The 22,495-nt window shown below is 35.0% G+C and overlaps 1 protein-coding gene across 1 annotated transcript; it reads left to right on the forward strand.

Annotated features, from left to right (window-relative positions):
- Positions 1–3,370: 3,370 nt before the first annotated feature.
- On the forward strand, positions 3,371–5,709 carry LOC118761118 (malignant fibrous histiocytoma-amplified sequence 1 homolog). Its single transcript, XM_036498790.1, has 4 exons — positions 3,371–4,264; positions 4,426–4,971; positions 5,029–5,184; positions 5,341–5,709. The coding sequence occupies exons 1-4, from the start codon at positions 3,371–3,373 to the stop codon at positions 5,707–5,709; spliced, it is 1,965 nt and encodes a 654-aa protein (XP_036354683.1).
- The last annotated feature ends 16,786 nt before the right edge of the window (positions 5,710–22,495 follow it).

Consider the following 22,495-nt stretch of genomic DNA (forward strand, 5'->3'; position numbering starts at 1 on the left):
TCGTGCCAATCACACACTTTTTTAACAGCAAGAGAAAACGAGTAAATTTTAATTAATTCCGAATTGAGGCATGAATAAGTTTATCTTGTCTTTAAAGTTTTCCTTGTATTGGCGTGGGGCTGTGAAGAATCGGAAACTCATGACGTCCCAGCAAAAAACCAAGTTGTTTTAAGTTCGCCTGTGATAAGATGTCTATGACGGCGTCACTCGTCAAACCTAATCGAAGCTTCTGGCACGGGCTTTCGCATATTACCCATAGTTTATTTTAACTAATTTTAAAACCAACCATATTAAAAAATTTCGTTCTTATTAAATAAAATTATTGAATATGTTATTTATTTATAAGTGATGGTGACGTGGTAAACGAGTTGTTAATATTTTTAGTTTTTTAATCAGAAATGAGCTTTGGATGCATAGATTTAAAGTTTTCTTTCCTAAGAAATTGAAAAAAATATTTTCAATAATTTACTCTCATTTTTCTAAAATGCTAATTATAATAAATTACTACTTGACTTTTAGTTATGCCAAAATCAGAAAACTGAAATATATCAAATCAATTTTTTTCTTGTTTTGGTCAATATTATTTTTTGTATCGTTTTACAATGAACTGACCTCAATTTATTTCATGCTCACAGTTATTATTTTTATTTTTTATTCTACTTGGGATTATCGGCAGTCTGGTGGGCTGAGTGCATATTCAATTTTTAATCACAATTGTGAAGCTCTTCCTGGATCCATGACCAAAGAATCTATTGAGAGATCAACTGGACGCCGTCCCCTCTTTTAATTTATATAAATTTAAATTTTTACAGAATAAATAACTGATTTCACGACTTGGCTACATAGACCTTATTCTCATATTAGTAGAATTCAATTTATATTTAAGACATAGAACTTATTCAATCAGTTTAAATATTTTTCAAGCAAGAAAAAAAGTTTTGACGAATAAATTAGCATGATCGAATTTATCCAACTAAGACCACACATGGAGTTGATATTTTTTTGAGGTCTCCATTTTTTGCAGAAAAGAGTTGGCCTGGTCTGGTGACATATCGCCACAGCGACTAACTACTCTCTGAAAGGCCTCTCGGACATATTTTGGCATTAATTTAGCGTTTCTATAAAGATAATAATTAACTAAGTACCCGCTAATCGTCACGGTGGCCTCCAAGTCGGACAAAAAATGCCAAACTAATTCTCCGTTAGATTCAATCAAATGTTGAACATATTCTTTTTCTTTTTGGTCTCTCGAAAAAGCAGCAAAAAAGGAAAGCTTAGGATATTCAGGCCATTCAGACTCGAAATAAAAATCGGCAAGTTTATTTCGACATCCAAAAAACAGCATATTTTCTAGCATATAAACATATCCGAAAACCATTAATGGAGTCACAGCTGCCAAGAAATGACCGAAAAGGTGAAATCCCAGTCCCCAAATTTAACCAATAAATGATACCTGGTCCGACCATAATATTGTGTTTACCAAAAATCAGTCCAGTTTTCTTTAGCTTGACCCAAACTTCATTTCCTTCTTCAAGAGATTGTAAAAAATTAGAGCAAGTCCCAATTCGGGGTTCCACCATCCCTTTCCGTCGATAGCGGACGACCACAAAAAGAATTTCAACTTGGTTTGAGGGACAGAGATCACGGGAGGCCACAGAGTAATCACGTGGTTTAAGTTCGGAAATAAACTCCAAAATAAATTCAAATGGAATATTTTTTGTCGTTTTTGGGAAATCCCGCATTACCTTTGTGGAAAAAAATAAAAAATACCTCATAGTAATTTCTCTTTGCATTGATGCAATATCGATGTAAATCGTCCTAAAAAATAACGTTGCTTTCTTACAAGTCCTTCATCACTAATTAATCCCAATAATCTGGACTTTTCGAGTTCATCGGTGGCCCAGAGGACAAAATTCGCGAAAAAAGACCTTCTGGGAATTCCGTTTATGTCCAAATAGTTCTCGAGTACTTGTCCCACCGTAAAACAACTTCGACCTCCAAATTTAACTGTAAATCATCATTTGGTTAAAGATGAACTTAAATTTTCAGAGTTTTGTATTTTAAATGTTTCATTTTCATTTCTGCCCAATAGATCCAACATTTTTAAAACAAGTTTTGAGGGATTTTTGGGAATTATTGATATTACATCACCAGGAACTCGACTAAAAAAATTAAAAAGAAAAACCTTCCAAAATCGGGAGAAGTAGCAAATTTCAGAATACCTACGTTCTGAAAATGCGATTGTGGAGTCACTCTTCTGTTAGAGATCACACGAGCTCTACAAAAGCCTTTCTTTTGTACAGAATTTTCTTTTTCGAATGGTATCCAGGTAATTGGGTAAGTAAATATGTGCGGTCTAAAGCGTGAAAGAAATATGGAACCTCTCAGAAGGGTCTAAGCTAAAATCAGCAGAAAAACAACCAATAAACCTTGTTGCCAAATGAGAATAAAATCCGGGGATCCATCTACGCACATACCAATATGATCTTGACATTAAAACGGAATTTACCCTAATGGATGAGAATCGTCTGCTAAACACGGAGTTAGTAAAGGCTTGGCTCCCAGAGAAATAAGCCGTCGATGAAGTTTTTTTGCTGAATAATTAAATCTGGAGTTAAATTTTGTGAAATAAGACTTTTGATATGTCGAATCCCCCAATCCAATGACACCGTATTCCAAATGATCCAGGATTGTGGAGGGAAGATTTTTCCTCATAAGAAAACGAAAAAATTTCTGATAATTTCGATAAAAAAACTTTCATGTTTTCAGGTTCTTCTCCGTCGCCAGTTGTTGAACAAACAAATAAAATTATTTGCTGTAGTCGAAGATTTTGCTAAAATAAATATTCATGTTAATTACCAGTTCATAATCATTCATATTGTTTAATTTTGATGGTATTTTATGTTTTATTAAAGCTTTGTGAATTGTCTCGGCTATATCTTGGGCATTTCCTGTTTGACTGCCGTAAAGAACTGCAACTGATTCATCCATAAAGTTAAATTTTCACGTTAAAATAAAATTTTATATTACTTAATTAAAATAAATAAAACAATGAAAATTGCATTGTATTTTTCAAGTTGATACGAACTCGTTATATTTTGGTTGAAGGTGAGATTGATTAAATAGCAACATTTACCAATTCCATTCTCCCTATGGAAAGTCGCTCGGTTTTAACTGAGTTGCGTAAAAATTGTCTAATTTGAATTAAAATACCACAATCTATATTTACCACTGACCATGTGACGTCAGATTTTGAATAGAACATTAAAATTCAATTTATAATCTCATTTTCCCTTTTTATTAACACAATGTCGTATATTGTACGTCTTAAACTTGTTAAATGAGAATTTATACGATACCAAAGCACAATATGTCAGATACAAATCAATTTTCATATTTCTTATTGTCAAATTCTACTGCTGATCGTGTCAAAATAATATCCTCCGACTCTAAAATAATCAACTTTGACACAGAGCTTATTGATTTATCCTTTTACCCTCAATCTAATGTAATATGCATTGAGGATAAGCATATATGTTCTCCGACAAATATGAAAGTGCTTGTAATTTCTGGAGAAAATGGTATATTAGCAAACCAGTGGAACGAGTTTGGAATCTATGCAGATCTGAAAAAGCTTACTTTGAGTGATTCGAAGCAGCATCATACAACAATAGAAGAAATTGTCGAAAAAACCACTCAAATTCGTTTTCTTCAGCTCAGAAATGTTGGACTGACTTCAATTCCTATCAACATTTCAAATCTGAAACATATAGAATTTCTTGATCTTTCTCATAACCAAATCGAAGAAATTAACTCTGTACTGTATTTGACAAGTTTACAAAAACTTATTCTTGATTCAAATAAAGTGAATCGAATAGAAAGAGCTAATTTTCATGCGCGTTCCCTCCAACATTTTTCTATTTCTGGAAATGTGATTCAAAAATTAACTATGGACATGGTAATTATAAGACAGCTTAGATATATTGATTTGTCTAAAAATTCGATAACTGCTTTTCCTCATGAACTTTTACTTCTTGAATCTGTCAAAGTCATTAACTGTTCCCATAATTTAATAACCACTGTTCCAATTATAACATTTTTGGGGAAACCAGTCCGAATACACATTATAGACTTGTCTTATAATAAACTCCGTGTTTTTCCATATAACATGCTGAAAAGAACTGAAATTTTGGATTTAGCTCATAACAGAATTACTCAACTCAAAGCAAAGTATTTTTATAAACTATCTCAAGATAGCAACATAGTATTTGTCTTTTTCACCATTTTAGAAACTTTACTTATCTGGAAATCCAATTGAAGATTTGTCCCCCGAAATTTACGAAAATGGTCTCTCGACTATAATTCGACACTTTAAATACAACAATACACAATTAACAGTTTATTTTTATTTAAAGTCACTTTTAGTTTTATCAAGGGACTACTATTCTCCTCATCGGAAATAAAAACAGCGGAAAATCTAACTTGATTCATTCGATTTTGCAAAATCACGGAATTTATGGCGAATATAGGCCTACTGTGGGGATTTCAGTTTATGATGAACTCGAAATAGTCTTCCAAGATGTAGGTGCCGATTCAATTCCGGTGAATATAAACCTTGTCGAATTAGCTGGAAATCATAACTATGTAGGACCACTAGAAGATTTTTATAATCAAATTCCTATCATTTGGCTTGTCGTAAATCTGAAGGAATACGAAAATGAAGGATTTGAGGAATGTTTAAAACCTTGGATTGACCTGCTTTCATATCGTGCTCTCGATAAACATTTAGTTGTTGTTTGCACACATAAAGATCTGTGTCGAAATTCGACTCAACTGTTGATAACAATAAAAAAACAAACCGAAGAGTATATTGAAAACTCGTTTGAACTAATGAGAACTTTAAAAACGAAAATAAGTCAATTTGATGATCAGATTCCTGGTATTGCAGAATTTTTACGAAGACTTCAATTGGTCACCAACAAACCTTTCTTACATTTTCATAACGTTTTGTTTACAATAATTTTTTAGATATCAGAAGCTAGTGGTGTTACGCTGATTGGTGTGGACAAACTTTTGAACCAAAGCATCGATATAATCAAAAAATACTGTTGTTTTGCCTTAAAGCCAATTCCTTCTCGGTGGATGGATTTTATTGACTTTTTTGAAACCCCCGAAGACGGGAAAGTCAGTAGAAATAAACTTTACTCAAAATATTTCCTTAATGCTGTTTCTATTGAACATCTAGAGAATTCACTGGGAGTTAAAATGGGAATATATGGACAGACAAAATATATTTTACAATATTTATTAGATGTATTTGTCTATTAATATAATTTTTAGAAACAAAAAATTATCTGGAATAAAGATTTATCGACTTTTAAAACTACTTTGGTGACAAATCTCTCAATATTTGCAGATATGATTGCAAAATTGTTTCACCATGACGTGGAAAGTCTTGTAATGTCTACTACCAGAGAAACTCTGAATGAACTTGGAATCAGTCAAAAAGTTCTTAACAAGGCAATTGCTGAGCATCGTAATGGACTGTTAACCCCTCCTTTACTCCGTTTATTGTGGATTCAGCATCACGACGATATTATTCGTTACAATAAACATGAAGAAGATAGCTCATGCTATATACAAAAACTGTCAATAATTAAAGATTATTTCAAGTCAATTTATTTTAAGAAAACTAAAGGTGATTCATAAGATCTATTTGATTAGAAATTGATTCGATTGTGCTGCCTGGACTATTGCCTCCTTCTCCTATAATGGATGATTTTCGTTTAAAGGCTCTCGGTTGTAACGTGGGACTAAATGTTTGTTTTTTGTTTGCAAATGTTATCCCTGCTGGATTAATGTCCAAATTAATTATCTACACTCTTCACAAGATTTCTCGCAATAAAAAACATGAACAGTGGAAATGGGGGGTTCTCGGTCATTTACGAAAATCAAATACTATTTTGATGGTCAGACACTTAATTTTTCAAAAAGAAGAAGCTCATAGTCCACTTATCGAACAAATTCTTGAATCAAAGAAAATGTCAAATCCAAGTGGAGATTGCATTGAGGTGTTATCTAGAATATTATTACTTAGTTTTGTATTCGAGAAGCTTCCTCATATATTCCTCATATAGAAAAATCTGATAAAGAATTAAATAATAAACCAAATCAATCTGAGGCTGAATTGTCACATTGGAGCAGTTTTTCGTCACTTGGATCTGAAAGAATCGGCAAAGGGGGAATACAAACGTCGGATTTATCTGTTTTGTGGAGTTCTTTAATAACAATCCTCCATGAATGTTATCAAATAATTGCAGAGTATCCTGGTCACGATTTATACGAGTAAATAATATAGGATGCCCTGCATTGAGTCTCACTTCGTGCCCTCATTGCCTTAATTACACTTTTGGCAGTTACTGGTATTGCAATTTTGACTTGGATTCAGAAGTGAATCTTAAATGTTCATTTTGCCTGTCAAAAGTGGATAAAGAGTATATTATCCCTACCATTGAGCACAGAAATAGAGGTATTACTTTTTTAGTTATTTTAAGATCAACTAATATCCAAACTTATTCAAAATTGACTAATTTTTTTAAGTGTAATACTTTCAAATCTAATGTTCATTTTCTGAAACACGATTCATGTCTTTTTTATGCTGACTTACAATCTATAAAAATATTATTTAAACTGAATCTCTCAAAAAACTTTTAATAATAATTAATGCCAATAAAAAATAATGATTTTTGGGGGATAAAATAGTTCAAATCTATTAAATAAAATAATATATTTAAATAAAGAATTTTTAATTTCTCTTGTGGTTGAATGCTCATATTTTCAATTTTTTCCACTATTATTGGAACATTTATACCTGGTGACACTCACCCTATAGTGTATTGCAAACTTAAACCAGATTTTGAATCCACTGAGCTCGATTTACCATGCAAGGTATTGTCATCCATGGAAGATTGGATAGACCAAAATGGATTTATATTTCCAGGCCATGACCTCATTAAAGTCATTTCCTTTTATCTACCAAAATTGCGGTGAAAATTATTTTACAGATAAAGAAAACTTTTTGGGAAAATCCCATTATAAACCCTTAAAATTTAAAGTGTGATTTCTAACAAATATTTAAGTTTTCTTCTTTTCAAAATGAAAATTGTAAAATTCTTTGCCAATTGACTGAGAAAATGACCAAAATCGAGAGTTTAATCCAAGCTGAATATCACTATAACATGTTTATTGTATCTGGTCATTTAAGACTAATCAGCGATCATCCTGTTTTGTGGTGTTCGAATCATTCAAATGGAAAAAATCACATCTGCAAATATTCTGTTCCATTTGGGTGGATTAGTTCTACTCATATGAGAAATGAATATTTTGTGACCAATCATTATCGACTTGTGCTAAAATATGTTCCTGTAAAGTTCCCGGATTATCGGATTGAAGCCGCAGGGCACATTGTGGACGCAAGGGTCTATCCATACGCGTTTGTGTTGTCACTTTATTTTAAGAACGAAAATTTCAACAAATAATGAAGAATTGAACAATTTTTTCTACTTATCTATACTTTTTGAGGTTTTTGGAATTTTTATTTTATTTGAAATATTGTAAAAGCTAGGAAAGATTTTTGATTAAGTCTAATAATTAATGCTGTAGGAAATGAATAATGAAAACGGGTTTCAAAATCAAGTAAGAAGGGATGATTATTACTTGATTTGGTTTTTTGATTTAAATATTTCAAGTAACATTTTTTCGGGTTTATATGTCTTGAGTCTGTTCTATGTCCACATAAATATACTCAGAGGAAACACGACGCTTAGTGTAAGTCATACTTACTTTTTCATTTTTAAAGTTATATAGTATTTATATATGCAATATACTGAGCAATTTTTTATCAAATGCTGGGAATTTTTTTTAATTGTTGGATTGGCTGGCGAATTTGTCTTGTTATGCTAAATGTTTTAAAATGAAAGCACTATTCGATTTATATATTTTGCTTAGATTTCAAAGGAAAGTGGTAAAGATACTTGGAAGTACCTTCATTGCGATGTCTTCAGGATTCCGCCCAGAAGAATGCTACTTTCTGTCCTAATAGGATCCGGCTTTCAAGTTTTTGTAACATTTTTACTAACTTTGGGTAATTTTTTGAATTCTAATTATTTAACAGTTTTCATAGTCATTTCAAGAATTGACTTATTTTCGTATAGGTTTAACAACTTTGTGGTGGTTTGAATATTTGTTTAAATTTAGATTTGTTTTGTGCTGACAAGTACTCCGGCAGCATACATTACTGCAAAAATATATAAAAGTATTACTAAACATATTTTTTAAGCATTTGGGGGTCGGCGGTTTATTAAAATTTGGTTTTATTTTTCTGCATTTATTCCAGGGTTTAAATTAATAAATAATTAATTAGAATATGTATATTCTTGTATTCGTTTGTGAATATAATATATTATTTGAATGCTAGTAGTTCATGTGTGTCACAAATTGTATTTTGGAAATTCCTTGGTCTTTGGTGCACTCTTTATGCTCCAATGACATATTTTGGCTGCCATCTCGGAAAAAGAACTGAAGTCTGTTTTTTCATAAATTTAATTTTGTCAGATTTCTATACCAAAGTCCAATACGATTCCCAGAAGTATTCCAGAAATGAGATATTTTTATACGAGGACTGTTCTATCAAATATTTTTGTTTCGTTAGGTCCATTTTGTTCCATTTCTATCATGCTTGGTCCAGTTATTGGTTGGATATGGTCTCATAATTATGTAAAATATGACATAGGGGACATGACGTGTTCTATTTATACAGAGAATTGCTATTTGGAGTCATTTCGTTAATATTATCTTTGTGTTTCACTTCGTTTCTATTTGTTTATTATTGTCTTCTTAATGAGGTTTTTTCCAAGTTTATTTGGCAGGACTATCGATGGTGGTGGAGGGCGTTCAATTGTGGAGGAACGTTGGCACTTCCTTTCATGGCGTTTTTTATTGTGTTTTTTATCAATTTTGGAGTTTCTTCTTTTTCGTTTATGGTCATACGTGTTTTGCAGACGGTGGGGGTTGGATTTGTGGTGTGGCTGTTTGGTGGATTTGTTTCGTTTATTTCCTGCTGGTATAGTGTTCAGAGATTATATTCTCAATCGGAATTTTCGAGATGATGTTATTTTAATAGCAACAATTTTTATTTAACCAATTTAAATTATTTTTTTCTGAAAATATTGCAATATCCCACCACAATTATTTTTTTTAAATTTCCAATAAAAGTAAAAAGATAGCTAAGCTAATTAAAGGCCTCACGAGACACCCGGCCAGCCTCGCGAATGGCGAAGCCGTTCCCTCGGATCACAGCGATCGATAGACGTTCCAGGAGCCAAGAATACTCTCTTGGATCGTGGCTAGTCCTTGAAATCCGTCGACCGAGCGAGCGAAGGAAGCGGAGTGTCTTGGGGCCGAAGATCCCGGAGGACTCCACGGCAATTGGAGTAAAGAACAGCGAGTTGGAGAGGTGGCCGTACTTGAGAATCTTTCGCTCCTCGGCCTGCCTCGAAGCGTGCCCAGGATTGGCGGCGGACTGAGCGAGATTTCCCAGCGAGAACATGTCCGAACAGGTAGAATCCCAAATAAGGGATTTCCCCTGCTCGTATGGGAAGGTGGACATGCCGTCTGGGCGTTTGCCATCCCCTCTATCCAATCCATTCCTTGTCCAACAGGTTCCCGATGGAAGGGAGAGGGAGAGCCTTTAACCAGACACCGCTGCCTTCGCAGCGACCTGCACGGAGGCAAGCGACACGGTGTTGATTGGAGACAGGAAGGAGGCCTTCGAAAATTGCCTGACAAGAGATTTCGTCCCATTGACGCTGTATAGATTGAGAATTGGGCAGCTTTGAACCAAACCGAGCCTCCCACCGACCACGGGCAGCAGAGTAATCTTCAGACAATTTCCGTTCGGGGAGGTTTCTAAGAACGATGTCTGAGAGAGTACAAGAAGCGTGATGGGCGGATAGGAATGCCGGAAGGGCAAGATCGGAATAGGGCTCGATGACATTAAGCTTCTCGATCATTTTGGATAAGAGGGAAATTTTTCCAGCGAGTGAGCATTCGAGGGCAGAAGGCCCTATGGGGGCACAGAGAATCGTAAGATTTGATTTGTCCGTAATCCGGACGTCTGAAAGAATGCCTCGGCACGTGGAAATTGAAGCAGTGAAGTCACTCGGATTTAAGGCAATGTTCACGATTTCGGATTTATCGGCGTTTATAGATAGGCCGATGTCCGAGAGGGAAGGGAGGATAGAACGAAGGTCGTCAAAAACAGCATCGGGGGGACCGCAAATGGTTGCGTCATCCAGATACCATATGTTAACTGGGGATCGAACGGAGTGAGCGATGCTGTTAACGCCCAAGGCAAAAGGACAGGACCCAGGGGATCTCCCTGTTCGACCCCGGTGGCCGAAGAGATGGGAACATCGTCGAACATGAGGATACTCGGGGAAGCGTATGAGAGATGTACAAAAGGATAGGCAAACAGAACCAGTTCGCGACAGCACTCCAGTAGGTGGTCACGTCTGATGGAATTGAAAGCGTTTGAGACGTCCAGTTTAACCATGATAGCCGACTGGGAAGATTCGATGAGTTCACGGATCGAATGAACGGCCGCTTTGCAGCCGTTTGGGACACCGACCCCGAGTTGGGCGGGGAGAAACTCTTGAGACAAAAAGGGGACAATTGCGTGGCACAAAAGTTTGGCAGAGAGCCTCCGAAAGATATTCCCAACGGCAATGGGTCTCACGCCGTTGTCCTTTTTCCCAAGGGCAGTAAGGTTGGCGGAATATATTTGCAATATATTTCATTATTAACCAAATTAAGAAAGAATGAAAATCAATGAAAATTGGCTTTTTTAATTAGAAACGTCAAATAACATTTTTTAGTTCCGGAGTATTGGTGGTTTTATATTTTACAAAATGCAACAATTTTAGTACTTAATTTTTTGGAGTAAGTGTTAACAATGTGACACGGTAAAAATTTGATTTACTTCCAAAGATGCTAATCACAGCCATATATACCCAGAACTATAAATCCAAGGATACATATTTGAGTGAGTCTCTTTGAATCGCTCAATAACTTGTAATTACAAGATTTTGGTATTAAGTAATTCGTCAAAATAAATAATAAGACTAAGGTTGGTTTTATTTAAACCAAGACAACGTTTGTGTAGAGAGATCTTTTACTTCAATATAATTGAAAACAGACTTTTTGATTGTTGTTGCATAACCCCGAAAAAACCCACAACTACTCCCCTGTCGGATCGGATCGATTCCGCAACGTCGATGGCAGCAGAGCAGGCGCGAAGCCGTTGCTCCCAAGGACAGACCTTTTGACAAATAAAAATATTAATTTTATTAATAATAAATTAACACAAATAAAATTATCTGACATATTAGCATTGTTGTTGTCTAAATATTGTTTTGTGGCAATGTCTAGGGAGGAGAAAATATTATTTGCAAAACAAAAAGTATAAATTTACTTAATTTACCTTAAAGTTAAAAGAATTTCAAAAAAATAAAGAAACGTTAAAATCATCGGCCGAACCAAATCCGGAAATTCCAGAAATCATAAAAGATTCCTCCACCGAATCAAAAAATCACCAAAGCGTAGATCTATTTATATATCCAAGTCAAACAATGATTATTTACTGTCTCTCACTGAGCAATACGCGGCTAAAAACGACGAATTGTACCGTCAGCTCAATGAAACGGTTTGTGATTTATTATATTATCAGAAATCGAAAATTATTGAACTTACTGAAATGAATTATCGCCTGGAGAATGAAAAGAGTGCCGAAAATCTGGTAAAGGCAACGAACGTCTCAGCAGAGGAAGTAAAATGCATCTGATTAGGTATAAAGGAATATATTCGTACTGTTGGATGTTTGGTTGCCGAGAAAACTGAATTGTTGACAAAGTTGGCAGCTTGTGAGAACAGATTGAGAGTTGTTGAATGTTATTTGTGTATTTCAATCCCGCAGCTGAGCTAAATTCGGCGAATGTAAAACTTGGCACTGCAGAACAAAAACTTGCATCAGTCAGTGCTTCTTCGTCGTTTATTTCCGATCAAAATATCAAAAAAGTAATTTTATTAGTCAAATATGTCGTTTTATTAAATCATATATTTTTATTTGAGTAGATGGAGGGAGATTATTTGCATGAAATGAGCATAAAAGACACGGAATTGAAAATATTGCGAGAAAAAGTGAAAGAAAACGAAAAAATAATTGAAGAATTCAGAATTGAAAAACAAAAAAAAGTTTTTTTGTTGCAAAATTTGTAGTCATTTGAGACAATTCAACTCGAGGCAGAAACCAAAAGTTTAAAAAACCAGGTAGATAGACTTTTAGTGGCCTCTCAAGTAATATTTTGTCATTCATTTACACAAAGGACTTTAACTTGCTGCAAAATCAGTTTATGTCTTTAAACTCAGCCCACGGTGGATGTTCGGATAAAATAAACCAAGTTTTATTCACTCAATTTTGCTTAGCTTGAGCATTTGCTGAAAAGAGAAAAGGAATTGGCTGAGATTGCGAAATTAAAAATGTTAGAAAAACAACAAGAATATCAGCATGGGGTCGAAAAACAAAGTTGTTTATGTATGTTCGTTACTGCGAGGTGTTTTGGAGAAAAGTTGCGACGAAAAAGATGCAAAATTGAAGCAATACTGCGAAGTTGTGGATTCTTTGGGAAATAGAATTCTTCTGCTGGAGGAATCACTTGATCAAAGCACTGCTTTGAACGTAGAATTCACAGAGAAGCTAAGGATTTGGGTGGTCGATGTATGTGGGAGTGACTTTGTTACGACCAATTGGTTTTAATCAGAGAAATGAACTAATAAATTTAGTGAGATGGATATTGGATCAATGAGTAAATTATTCACTGAAAAATTAGCGGAGTTGTTGGTCCAGTCGAAAAATAACTATGAAGGATATAAGAATAAAGATTTGAGAGAACTGATTTCTCAGAAATATGAGGAAATGGTTAAAAGAATGAATGATTTGGACGAAACGGTGAAAACGATGAAAACCAAACTGGAAAATAAATCAAAAATTGTGGAAATATGCAAAGAAAAATGCACTACTAAGGTTAGCCTCACATCACATGTGCATAGAAGTTAGACATAAATTGTGAGAAAGACCGACTTTTGGAGATAATAGAGGAATTAGAGATTCAGAATAGATCGATAAGTTAATGATTATAGTGGATTTTAGACAAATATGTGGAACTTTACAGACAGCAGAGACATATTTTGAATGATAAGATTGGAGAGAGGGGCAGAGTTATTGAAGAGCAGCGAAAACTATTGAGCTTGTACCAGGCTGGTGGAGAAGTCTTGCAAGACTGTTCCAAGATTGTACCAATAGTGGACCACTCTGGAACCACAAAGCTTTGCAAGGATTGCAAGGGACCTATTTATATTGCCTAATTTATTAATATTTATGGCAGTAGCCGTTTGTCAGACTAGTCTCTTTGTTGTTCATCGAATTTAACTGTCGATAAATCTACTAAGTCATTCATCCGAGAGCTAATACGTTGTGTATTCAAATGCAACGGATAAATAAGATAGTGTTAATTGGTCTCATATTTGGCTAAGTTTTAAATATCATAATTAATAAACTCATATGTCGCTCATAATCATTGACCAAAATAAAATACACTTAATAAATAATACAAATAAACAACAAAAGAATATAAGAACGTGGTCCTACAATGTATTAATATATTATAATTTTCAATCACAAATTTAAAATAATCTTTGATAAAAATAAGATTATTTCTGTTTCAGAAAACTGATATTTCAGATCCCGGTGTAAAATATGAAGTCCTAGTCAAATGCCTGTGTACTTTGCGTCACTTTCTTCATGCCAGAAACTCATGAGCAAGTTCTCTAAACTGATTTTGAACATTACGTGCCTTCTGAGTTACCAATTGTCGGTCCTGAAGTAGCACTCGCAAAGACTTGAAATCCCGTACCTTCTGGAAAGGCAATTTGATTGGGACGAAATTTGCTTTCAATCCCGTATTAAGTCGTTCCGTGCATCGTTTGGTCTGTTTTGAGAAGGCCTGTCGTCCCCACAGCAGTGCCTGGTTAAATGCCACTCCACTGCCAAGTATTGGTAACCTTCTGGACAATGAATCCGTTAGGACTGGTGTCTGTTCACGCTTCGGTATTTGCCTATGTGAACCACATGTCTGCCGCTGTGGCGCAAAAATCTGTTGCTTTGTTCTGGATCGTGTAGACGCAGTGTTTGCCGTATCTCGCGGCACGCTGATCTCAATGACTTTATCAGGAGAGCCTTAGAAGTCTTTGGAATCCCCTCCATACTCAAACCCACTGGGATCGATCGGGGGGATAGGAAGAGATCGGATGTTTCCCTTCAACAGAGGGAAGCCACTTACCTGGAACGCTCCGTGTGTAGACTCATTCTTGCCCGAGAACCTGCTAATGTCAGCATCCGCCTCTGGATTAATCGCCACAACTGCTAAATGCAAAAAGATGCAGAAGTATTTTTTACAAGTGGAGAAATACCAATTCCTTCCATTCGCAGTTGAGATGTTCGGTTCCATGGGAGGAAAGGAAATCAGCTTCGTTCAGGATATCGGCGATAGTAAACTCTAACTCTTTCTCGATCGCATTAGCCTCTCGCTTTGTAAAGAATTTATTTATTTATTAAAGACCAAACACGGGCAAAGCCAGTTAATTATAGTTATTCCCGTGATCACCGATCCAAACGAGGGAGATCCTTCAGAAAGGTTCGATCCTGCCCGTATGATCGGCCTGAGACGACGATGTCCCAGGGTCTGAGAGCTAGAGGTCCTTTTTCGGTAGGCATTAAGTGCCTCCTGAGCGTTGCCATATCCGATTGGAATTTTCCAACTGAAATGGTGGACCCCATAACGCCACGCTAAGATCGGAAGGTAAGAGATCTTTTATTTGACTAAACTGAATTTGACAATAATTTGTTTAAAGAATTTTTTTTATAAATATGAAATTCTGACATAGAAGTCATATCAAAAGTGAACAGCACCATCATCTTTCGTGATCCTCCTCTTGCTATTATTTTGTCCTTCCTCAGAGTATTCGTTTTCTGTCACCTCATCATGTCTCCTCTTCATCGAGTTAGCTCCCCTTTGGTGAGTGTTCCACACTGCATAATCTTTGTTGAGAATCAATGCTTTAGTCATTACGTCTTCGAAACCATGTTTATATTCTACGAACATTCCTTCCAACGTCTTCTTTAATGCAGGCGTTTGGATGTATGTCAAAACACTGTCTTTAATGCCAATCAAATCCATGTATATTTTAAAATACTTGGAGGTGATCGCATCCCAGGTAATGACAATCGGAAGTATTTTGACTTTGGCTTTGTAAATGACTTCTAATTCACTTCCCAGGATATCATATTTATGAAGTTTTTCAACTTCAACTGCTTTTAAATTATCCACACACGTCACTCCAATCTCTATTAGCCTTATGTGGTTTAATTTTTTGTCGTATAGGAAAATGTCCGGCTTGTTATATTGAATTTTTGATTCGGTAGGGATAGTAGTGTCAACTCGTAATTCAGCACGATCGTTGGTAATTACGCTTTGGATAGAGTGAGTCTTTAACCTTTTTGATTTTTTGAATCCAAATTTTCTGCATAAGTGCATGTGTATGCATTTAACAATTTCGTTATGTTGCCTTGTATAATCGGAATTAAGCATTCTATTGCATCGAGTTGCCAAATGGTCGACTGTCTTATTAGAAGATTTGCAATGTGGGCATTTCGAACCAAGCTCGCGGAAGAAAATATTCCTGTCCTGCAGAAGGAAGAACGTGGCTTTAGATTTAGGGGAAATATTTCCTTTTACAATCCATTTTGAGGATGTCTGTATATCGAAAGTCTCATTATCAAGTGATTCAAATAATTTTGAATGGAGAGTTTTCTTTTTAATAGCTGATAAGAGACACTCAATCTGCAGACTCTTTAGTGTCTGTTCAATGTGCTAAGTTGATTCATATTTTATTTGCGAGAATTGTGTAATTGTGGCCATATGTGACTTTCTTTGTTGTTCAGCCCACAGAATTCCTGCACTCCTCAGAGAAGTAAATTTTCGCCTTTCCAGACTTGTTTTGAAATCAAGCAACATTTTCTCAGCTTTGAAAGTGATAGATATCAATCCTCTTCCAAACATATTCCTCGGTAAGTAAAGTCTTTCTTTGCAAGCTGGTTTCATATGCACATTCAAATTCATAAGTATTTTTCTGACTAATTTATCAATTTCTTCAAATTCACAGGGTTCTAAGTCAATGAGTCCAATATAGTAATTGCACAGTGATAGAGCATGTTCATTGATTGCTTTAAATAAATTGACTGAGTTTAATTTAGTTTCCGATAACTTTTCAATACGGTTTTGCATTTCTTCTTTAATATTTTTGAGTACGTCTTCTTTGAGTACTTCACTACATCTGTTTTCTAAAACTCCCAAATATCTGTAGCTGTCCAGACCATCCATCAATTTACCATCATTTCTTAATAGGTAACTATTTGTTGCTGATTTATCGAAATTCCTCTCCAGTCCAGATGATTCAAAGTAATAGTTCACATCTTCCATCATCCACGCCAATGTCTCCTCTTCTTTGGACAATAGCTTCAAGTCGTCAATGAATAGGAAGTGATTTGTAGAAAAGGTTAAGGAATTAATGCCACCAGAATTTATCGATATATTTGGATATTTTGAAGATAAAAGTCTACTTAACGGATCCAAAACAAGTACAAATAATTGGGGCGACAGAGAGTCGCCTTGGAGTATACCACGTTCTATATTAACAGTTCCCAGCTGTTTTTTTCCCAATCTCAAAGAGACTTTCCAGTTTGGAATAATTGACATAATAAAACTAGTTATCCAATTAGGCAGTCCAGAGTTTTCGAGGATTTCAACAAGAAAGTCATGACTAACTGAGTCAAATGCTTTCTTGACGTCGATCCATGCACAAAATAATTTATTATCGTGCGCTCTATTGACGCATCTGTTTAAAAGTGCAAGTTCTTTTGCTCCTTGACAATGTCGTTTAGTTCCAAGCTGGTACTCAATTATCAAGTTGTAAGTGTCGGCATATATTGCAATTTTTTCATTCACACACTTTGTAACCAGTTTGTACAAACATGGCATACATGTGATCGGTCTGAGGTCCTTGGGGTCAATAGAGGTTGCTTTCTTTGGGATCAGGTAAATGATTCCAGTATAAAACCAACTTTGCGGGTGACTAGTTCCGTTAATAATATTTCTGATTTCTTGAAATAGGAATTTGTAAAGAGAATCCAATTTTTTGATAAAAAATTGTATACACAATCACATCCCGGAGCTCTCTAGTTAGGAAGAGATTCAATTAAGTTTAAAATGAACTCGTCATTGATGTCTGAGTCATTGTGCTCAGCACCAGTAAATCTCTTATTCACTCCAAAACTTAACTAATTTTTGTCCTTTTTCTTCCAGACGTCCATCCAAAATTTGAGACAATCAGATGTGTCGAAACAATCAATCTGAGCATTATCAGAGTTAGAATGTAGGTTTCTGTAGAACGACCTTCGATTCAACTCAAACTTCCGATTATCAATTCGGTATTGTCTTCTTGAATCTGCAATAAACACCTTTTTGTTTAGGATTCGAATCTGGTCTGTGATTGTTGTCGAGATTCTTTCAAATTCTCCTCTTTTGGTTTTTTTGCAATTGTAAGAACATAAAATGTCAATGACTTTCTTCTTTTCTTCGTCTTTGATAGTAGACATAAAGTATTTTGATATTAATATTTATTTATTATTTATTTATTTATTAACTCCAAGATCACCGAGAAAGATAGGTCAAAACTAATTAGGTGATCCCTGCCTCCAACAGCCCTACTATCCTTACATGATCTTCTGATGATCCAACCGTAACCCGGAAACGCCTTCTCTTCCTTCTGCAGAGGAACTCAATTGGAGTGCATTTCTTTATAACCGACCGAAATTCCTCTGCATGGGCCACCTTTTCCTTGAGTGGGTTTCCCAGTTCCTTGCAGAAACGTAGGAAACCCTGTCCATTCTTCTGCGTCGCCTACTCAGAAGCAAGGCTGCCAACTGAGGTGTCAGTGTGGAGCATATGATATTAATATATTTTTTTCAGTCAAAGACTCAATTTTATTTTGTATTAGTCAAAAGTGAAATTTCTCTATTTATAAAAATAAAAACTCTACTAAATTCATTAATTCGATTTATGTTCAAAATAAATAAATTTATTAACAAAACATCTCGCCACAATGTCTTTGTTGTTGAGCGCTATTAAATATGCAAAGACAAAGGAGTTTCGGACATGGATCTCAAGGTTAGCATATTATTAATAATTCCATAGCACGGTAAATTAGTTAATACTTATTTTAGCACTTTTGGGGACCAGGTAACAACACCAAATAAATTTAAGTTGCCAACTGGGGTCTGCCTCTAGCTGCTATTTCTGACTGTGCTACTCGATCACCAGAATATATCTCGTTCAAGATGACGTCTGCTTTGTGTCTCTACTCCCTTTTGTTTATGAGATTCGCCATTGTCGTCCAGCCACGAAACATGTTTCTCTTTTCTTGTCATTTCACTAACGAAGTCGCCCAAATTGTTCAGTTGATTAGGTGTATTAACTACGGGTAAAACGCTCTTTTACTTTTATAGTTATTCCACCAAGTCAGTCGATAATTGATTCCTAACATTCCATTTAATTCTGTGGTTTTTTTACAAATAAAGAAATGTCATATTTCATTAGGAGATGTAGCCACTTTGTAAGAAAAAAAATTTTTTTTAGAATATCCAGCTCGGAGAAAATCGGACTCCGATATGTGAAAGAAACGAAAGCTTAGTCTGAGAAAGTATTAGGGATGTACCCAGGTCGTATCCCACACAAGCGACTTTCTACGCTTAGATGAGTATATGGTCATCTCAGCAGGGCGTTTCCAATCACCGAATGTGGTTTACAGGCCTATTCATGCCTGCAAGCTGGCTTTGATTACTTTCTAAATCCAAAGCCACAACAAAAGATAGTGAGGATTGTCGGAAATAATCCGATTATTAATTAATGGTAATTCTGTTTTAGATCAAAACTAATTTAATTTTATTCTCGGTTAATGTAAGTATTATGACAAAAATGCTTAGAATACATTACACCTAAACTCTGATTTTAGCCCTAGGAAAAGTGGAGATATCCACACTAAACTAATTGAATGTTTAGATATTGAGTAAACAAAGTATTATTTAGAGAAATACACTATGTGATAAACTTCTCGTAAATCAGTTGGTTATCGCCGCTTGTCTTATCGTTTTCTGAACCTCACTCCGCGTTGTGAATATTTTAGTGATTATATAAAAATAATTCGCGAAAATGTTATTTGATAATGCGTTCCGTCGAAACTCTATTAGCGAAACTCAATTTATATAGTTTAAAATTCTCCATTCTAAACAAATACAAAAATGCCGTCTAAAAATATCACAAAACTCGAATGTCGATAATTTGATTGAAAGTGTAAAATTGGACAAAAATTATTTTCAAGCATTTGGAAAATATTGAGAAATTAGCTGAATCATTCGTTAATAGCATTTTTTAGTAATCTAAAAATATCTAATTTGTTAGAATACAAATTTATTGAAATTCTCGTTAGGAGTATTTTAGCCGAAGTTACCAGAGTATCTAAAGCAGCGGTTCTCAAATGCGGCCCCCAGGATTTTTTTTGCGGCCCCTCCAGAGTAAATAACTTTTTTAATTTTTTAATAATGTTTAAATTTAATTATTCATTCTCAAGGTTAAACATATCCATAATTGGTGATTTCATTAGCCAATTTGAAGCACGTTTTGGGGTACATTTATATAGATTTAATTTTTAGAATTCTAAAGAATTCCTTCCTTTAATGAAAATATTCGCAACTCCATTCAGCGTGGAAATTAAGGATGCGCCTGCAAAGTTTCAATTAGAACTCATTAATTTACAACATGATATAGAACTGGCGGCATTGTTCAAAAATGCGTCCATTATTAATTTTTACGAATTAATTCCTCAAGACAAATTCAAAAATATAACACACAATGCATATATGAATCTACATATTTACAGCGATACAAATAAAAAACGGAACAGCCAATTTCTCAATTTCTTTCTATATAATGCTTAATTTCTTTTAATAAAAAATCGAATTTCAAGATAATCTTAACTTTTGCCTTTTATAAAAATCCAAACGTCAAAGATTTTAATATGTATTTAAACCAAATTTTTTTCAAACAAAATAAAAAAGAGAACAATGGTAGTTCAAAATTTAGTATGACCCTCCTGAGCATTAATTGCGTCTAAAATTCTGTTCCGCATTGTTCCAACAAGGGATGTCGCATATTCTATTGAAAGATCATTCCAAATATTTTTTAATTCCTCAAATAAGTCACTCTTTTTTTTAAATTCAGTCCCTTTTATTTTATGTTTCATGAAGACCCACACGTGCTCGATTGGATTCAAATCGGGACTTTGAGGAAACCATTGTAATAACTCAATTCGGTGTTCATTAAAAAAATCTTTAGCCACCTTGCATGTGTGCTTTGGATCATTATCTTCTGATAAATTGGAGACCGGATTCCGGTTTTCTCCAAAAAAGCAACAAATAGTCCGCCAAGATGCTTACATATAATTCCCATTCATAATTCCCTTCCGTTTTTTATTTGTATCGCTGTATGTGAATCAATATTTAGTAAAATGGAAAATATTAAAATATATAAAATATTTTTGTGCGGCCCGCGAAGCTAATCTTAATTATCGATTTGGCCCTTGAGCTAAAAAGGGTGAGAACCCCTGATCTAAAGCAACACTCTCTCTCAGATAATTTATGGATACTACAGTTGTTAAACTTACAGGATTCTAGGACAACATTATAAAATTCTAAGCCCTTATTTGAAACATTTCTATCAATTTAACGTGATGGAATATTCATAAATATAATTTTAATCGCGGCGAGGGTTATAGCTACATGAATAATGTTAAAGTATGGAACTTCAGTATGGTTCGAAGAAGCAAGATCAATTATTATTGAAAAAAATGTTGGGTTCACTTTCTTCATTTAATTCTTTCAAAAAGACACCAATTTAATCTAAACATTTGTTTTTAAGATCGCTAAGGTTTAAAACTAAGGATTAGTTCAAGGATCATCGTGTCTATTTAAAGAAAATTAAAACAGTTCCACCCAAAGACTGGATCCTATTCTCTGCTCAAAAAGTTCGTCGGACGATAGTTAGGACACGAAAGTCAGAAGTCAGAGGATCAGATTCTATATCCACTATGGAGCTGAGACATCTGGGTCTCCTGGTGCTGGAGATGCTAGCCCTGCTCTTCAACTTGTCAATAAACACGGATTGTATCCCTGAAATTTGGAAGAGATCTCACATAATACCGATTCGGAAGGCAGGCAAACCAGCATAGGAGCCATCTTCTTACAGACCGATTTCTATCCTCTGCTCAATTTTAAGAGTTTTGGAAAAGATGGTCCTTGATTGTATTTGAGATGACATCCCAATGTCTTTCTTTCAACATGGGTTTAGAGAAAATTATTTAACTTCAACCCACTTGACGACGCTTTCTCTATTTATTTCTGAAGGATTCAACGGCCAGAAACCTTACTTAAAGACTATTCTTGTTCCCCTTAATATTACAAAAGCTTTTGATTTAGTTTCAAGAAGATACCTAACAAAGAAAATTTGTGATTTTAACATTCACTCCAATCTAAAGAAATGGCTTGCTAGCTTCCTAAGCGGAAAACGCGGACAGGTCATCCGCAACAACGTGAAATCAAAAACACCGCTCCTACTGAATGGGGTCCCTCAAAGCTCCCCTCTATCTCCCACACTATTCAATTTATATGTACACGACATGTTAGAGCGAACTAACGACAACTGTCTTCTTCTTTCTTATGCTGACGATATTGTCATTGGTGCTAAAGATAGACTTTATGAAAACGCATCCCAACGGTACAAAAGATACTTAATTCATTAACTGTCTGCAACTACGACTGGAAGTATTGCCTACAAAGTCTTTTGTAACCTTATTCACCACTTGTAAACAACAATATTCAAGAAGACCTTTAATCATGATTAACAACGAGACAATACCTTTTACGGCCACGTCAACGATCCTTGGTGTGACCTTCGATCGAAGACTCAAATTCGCAAATTATGTCGAAAACCGGGTCACTAAGGATCCTGAAAATGATTTCAAAATCCTTTGGTAGAAACGCTAAGACTCTATAAACTTTATATCATCAATTCATACAATCGACTCTAATCTACGCAAGCGAATCGTCGTCGATGGCCATCTCCCGCTCCTCTCTAATGAAATTATCTACAATTCATGAAACCGTCAAAAAATTAATTGGCCGGAACCTCTTATCTAACACCCTGGAGACAAT

The sequence above is a fragment of the Octopus sinensis genome, unplaced genomic scaffold (genome assembly GCF_006345805.1).
Source record: "Octopus sinensis unplaced genomic scaffold, ASM634580v1 Contig08756, whole genome shotgun sequence".
Taxonomy (NCBI): domain Eukaryota; kingdom Metazoa; phylum Mollusca; class Cephalopoda; order Octopoda; family Octopodidae; genus Octopus; species Octopus sinensis.

Excerpts from the sequence above, each read along its gene's own strand:
- LOC118761118 (XM_036498790.1), top strand. The coding sequence starts at position 3,371 with ATGTCAGATACAAATCAATTTTCATATTTCTTATTGTCAAATTCTACT. Across the intron at positions 4,265-4,425 it reads TATCTCAAGATAGCAACATA|TTTTATCAAGGGACTACTAT; the intron begins GTATTTGTCTTT and ends AGTCACTTTTAG. Across the intron at positions 4,972-5,028 it reads TTTTACGAAGACTTCAATTG|ATATCAGAAGCTAGTGGTGT; the intron begins GTCACCAACAAA and ends ATAATTTTTTAG.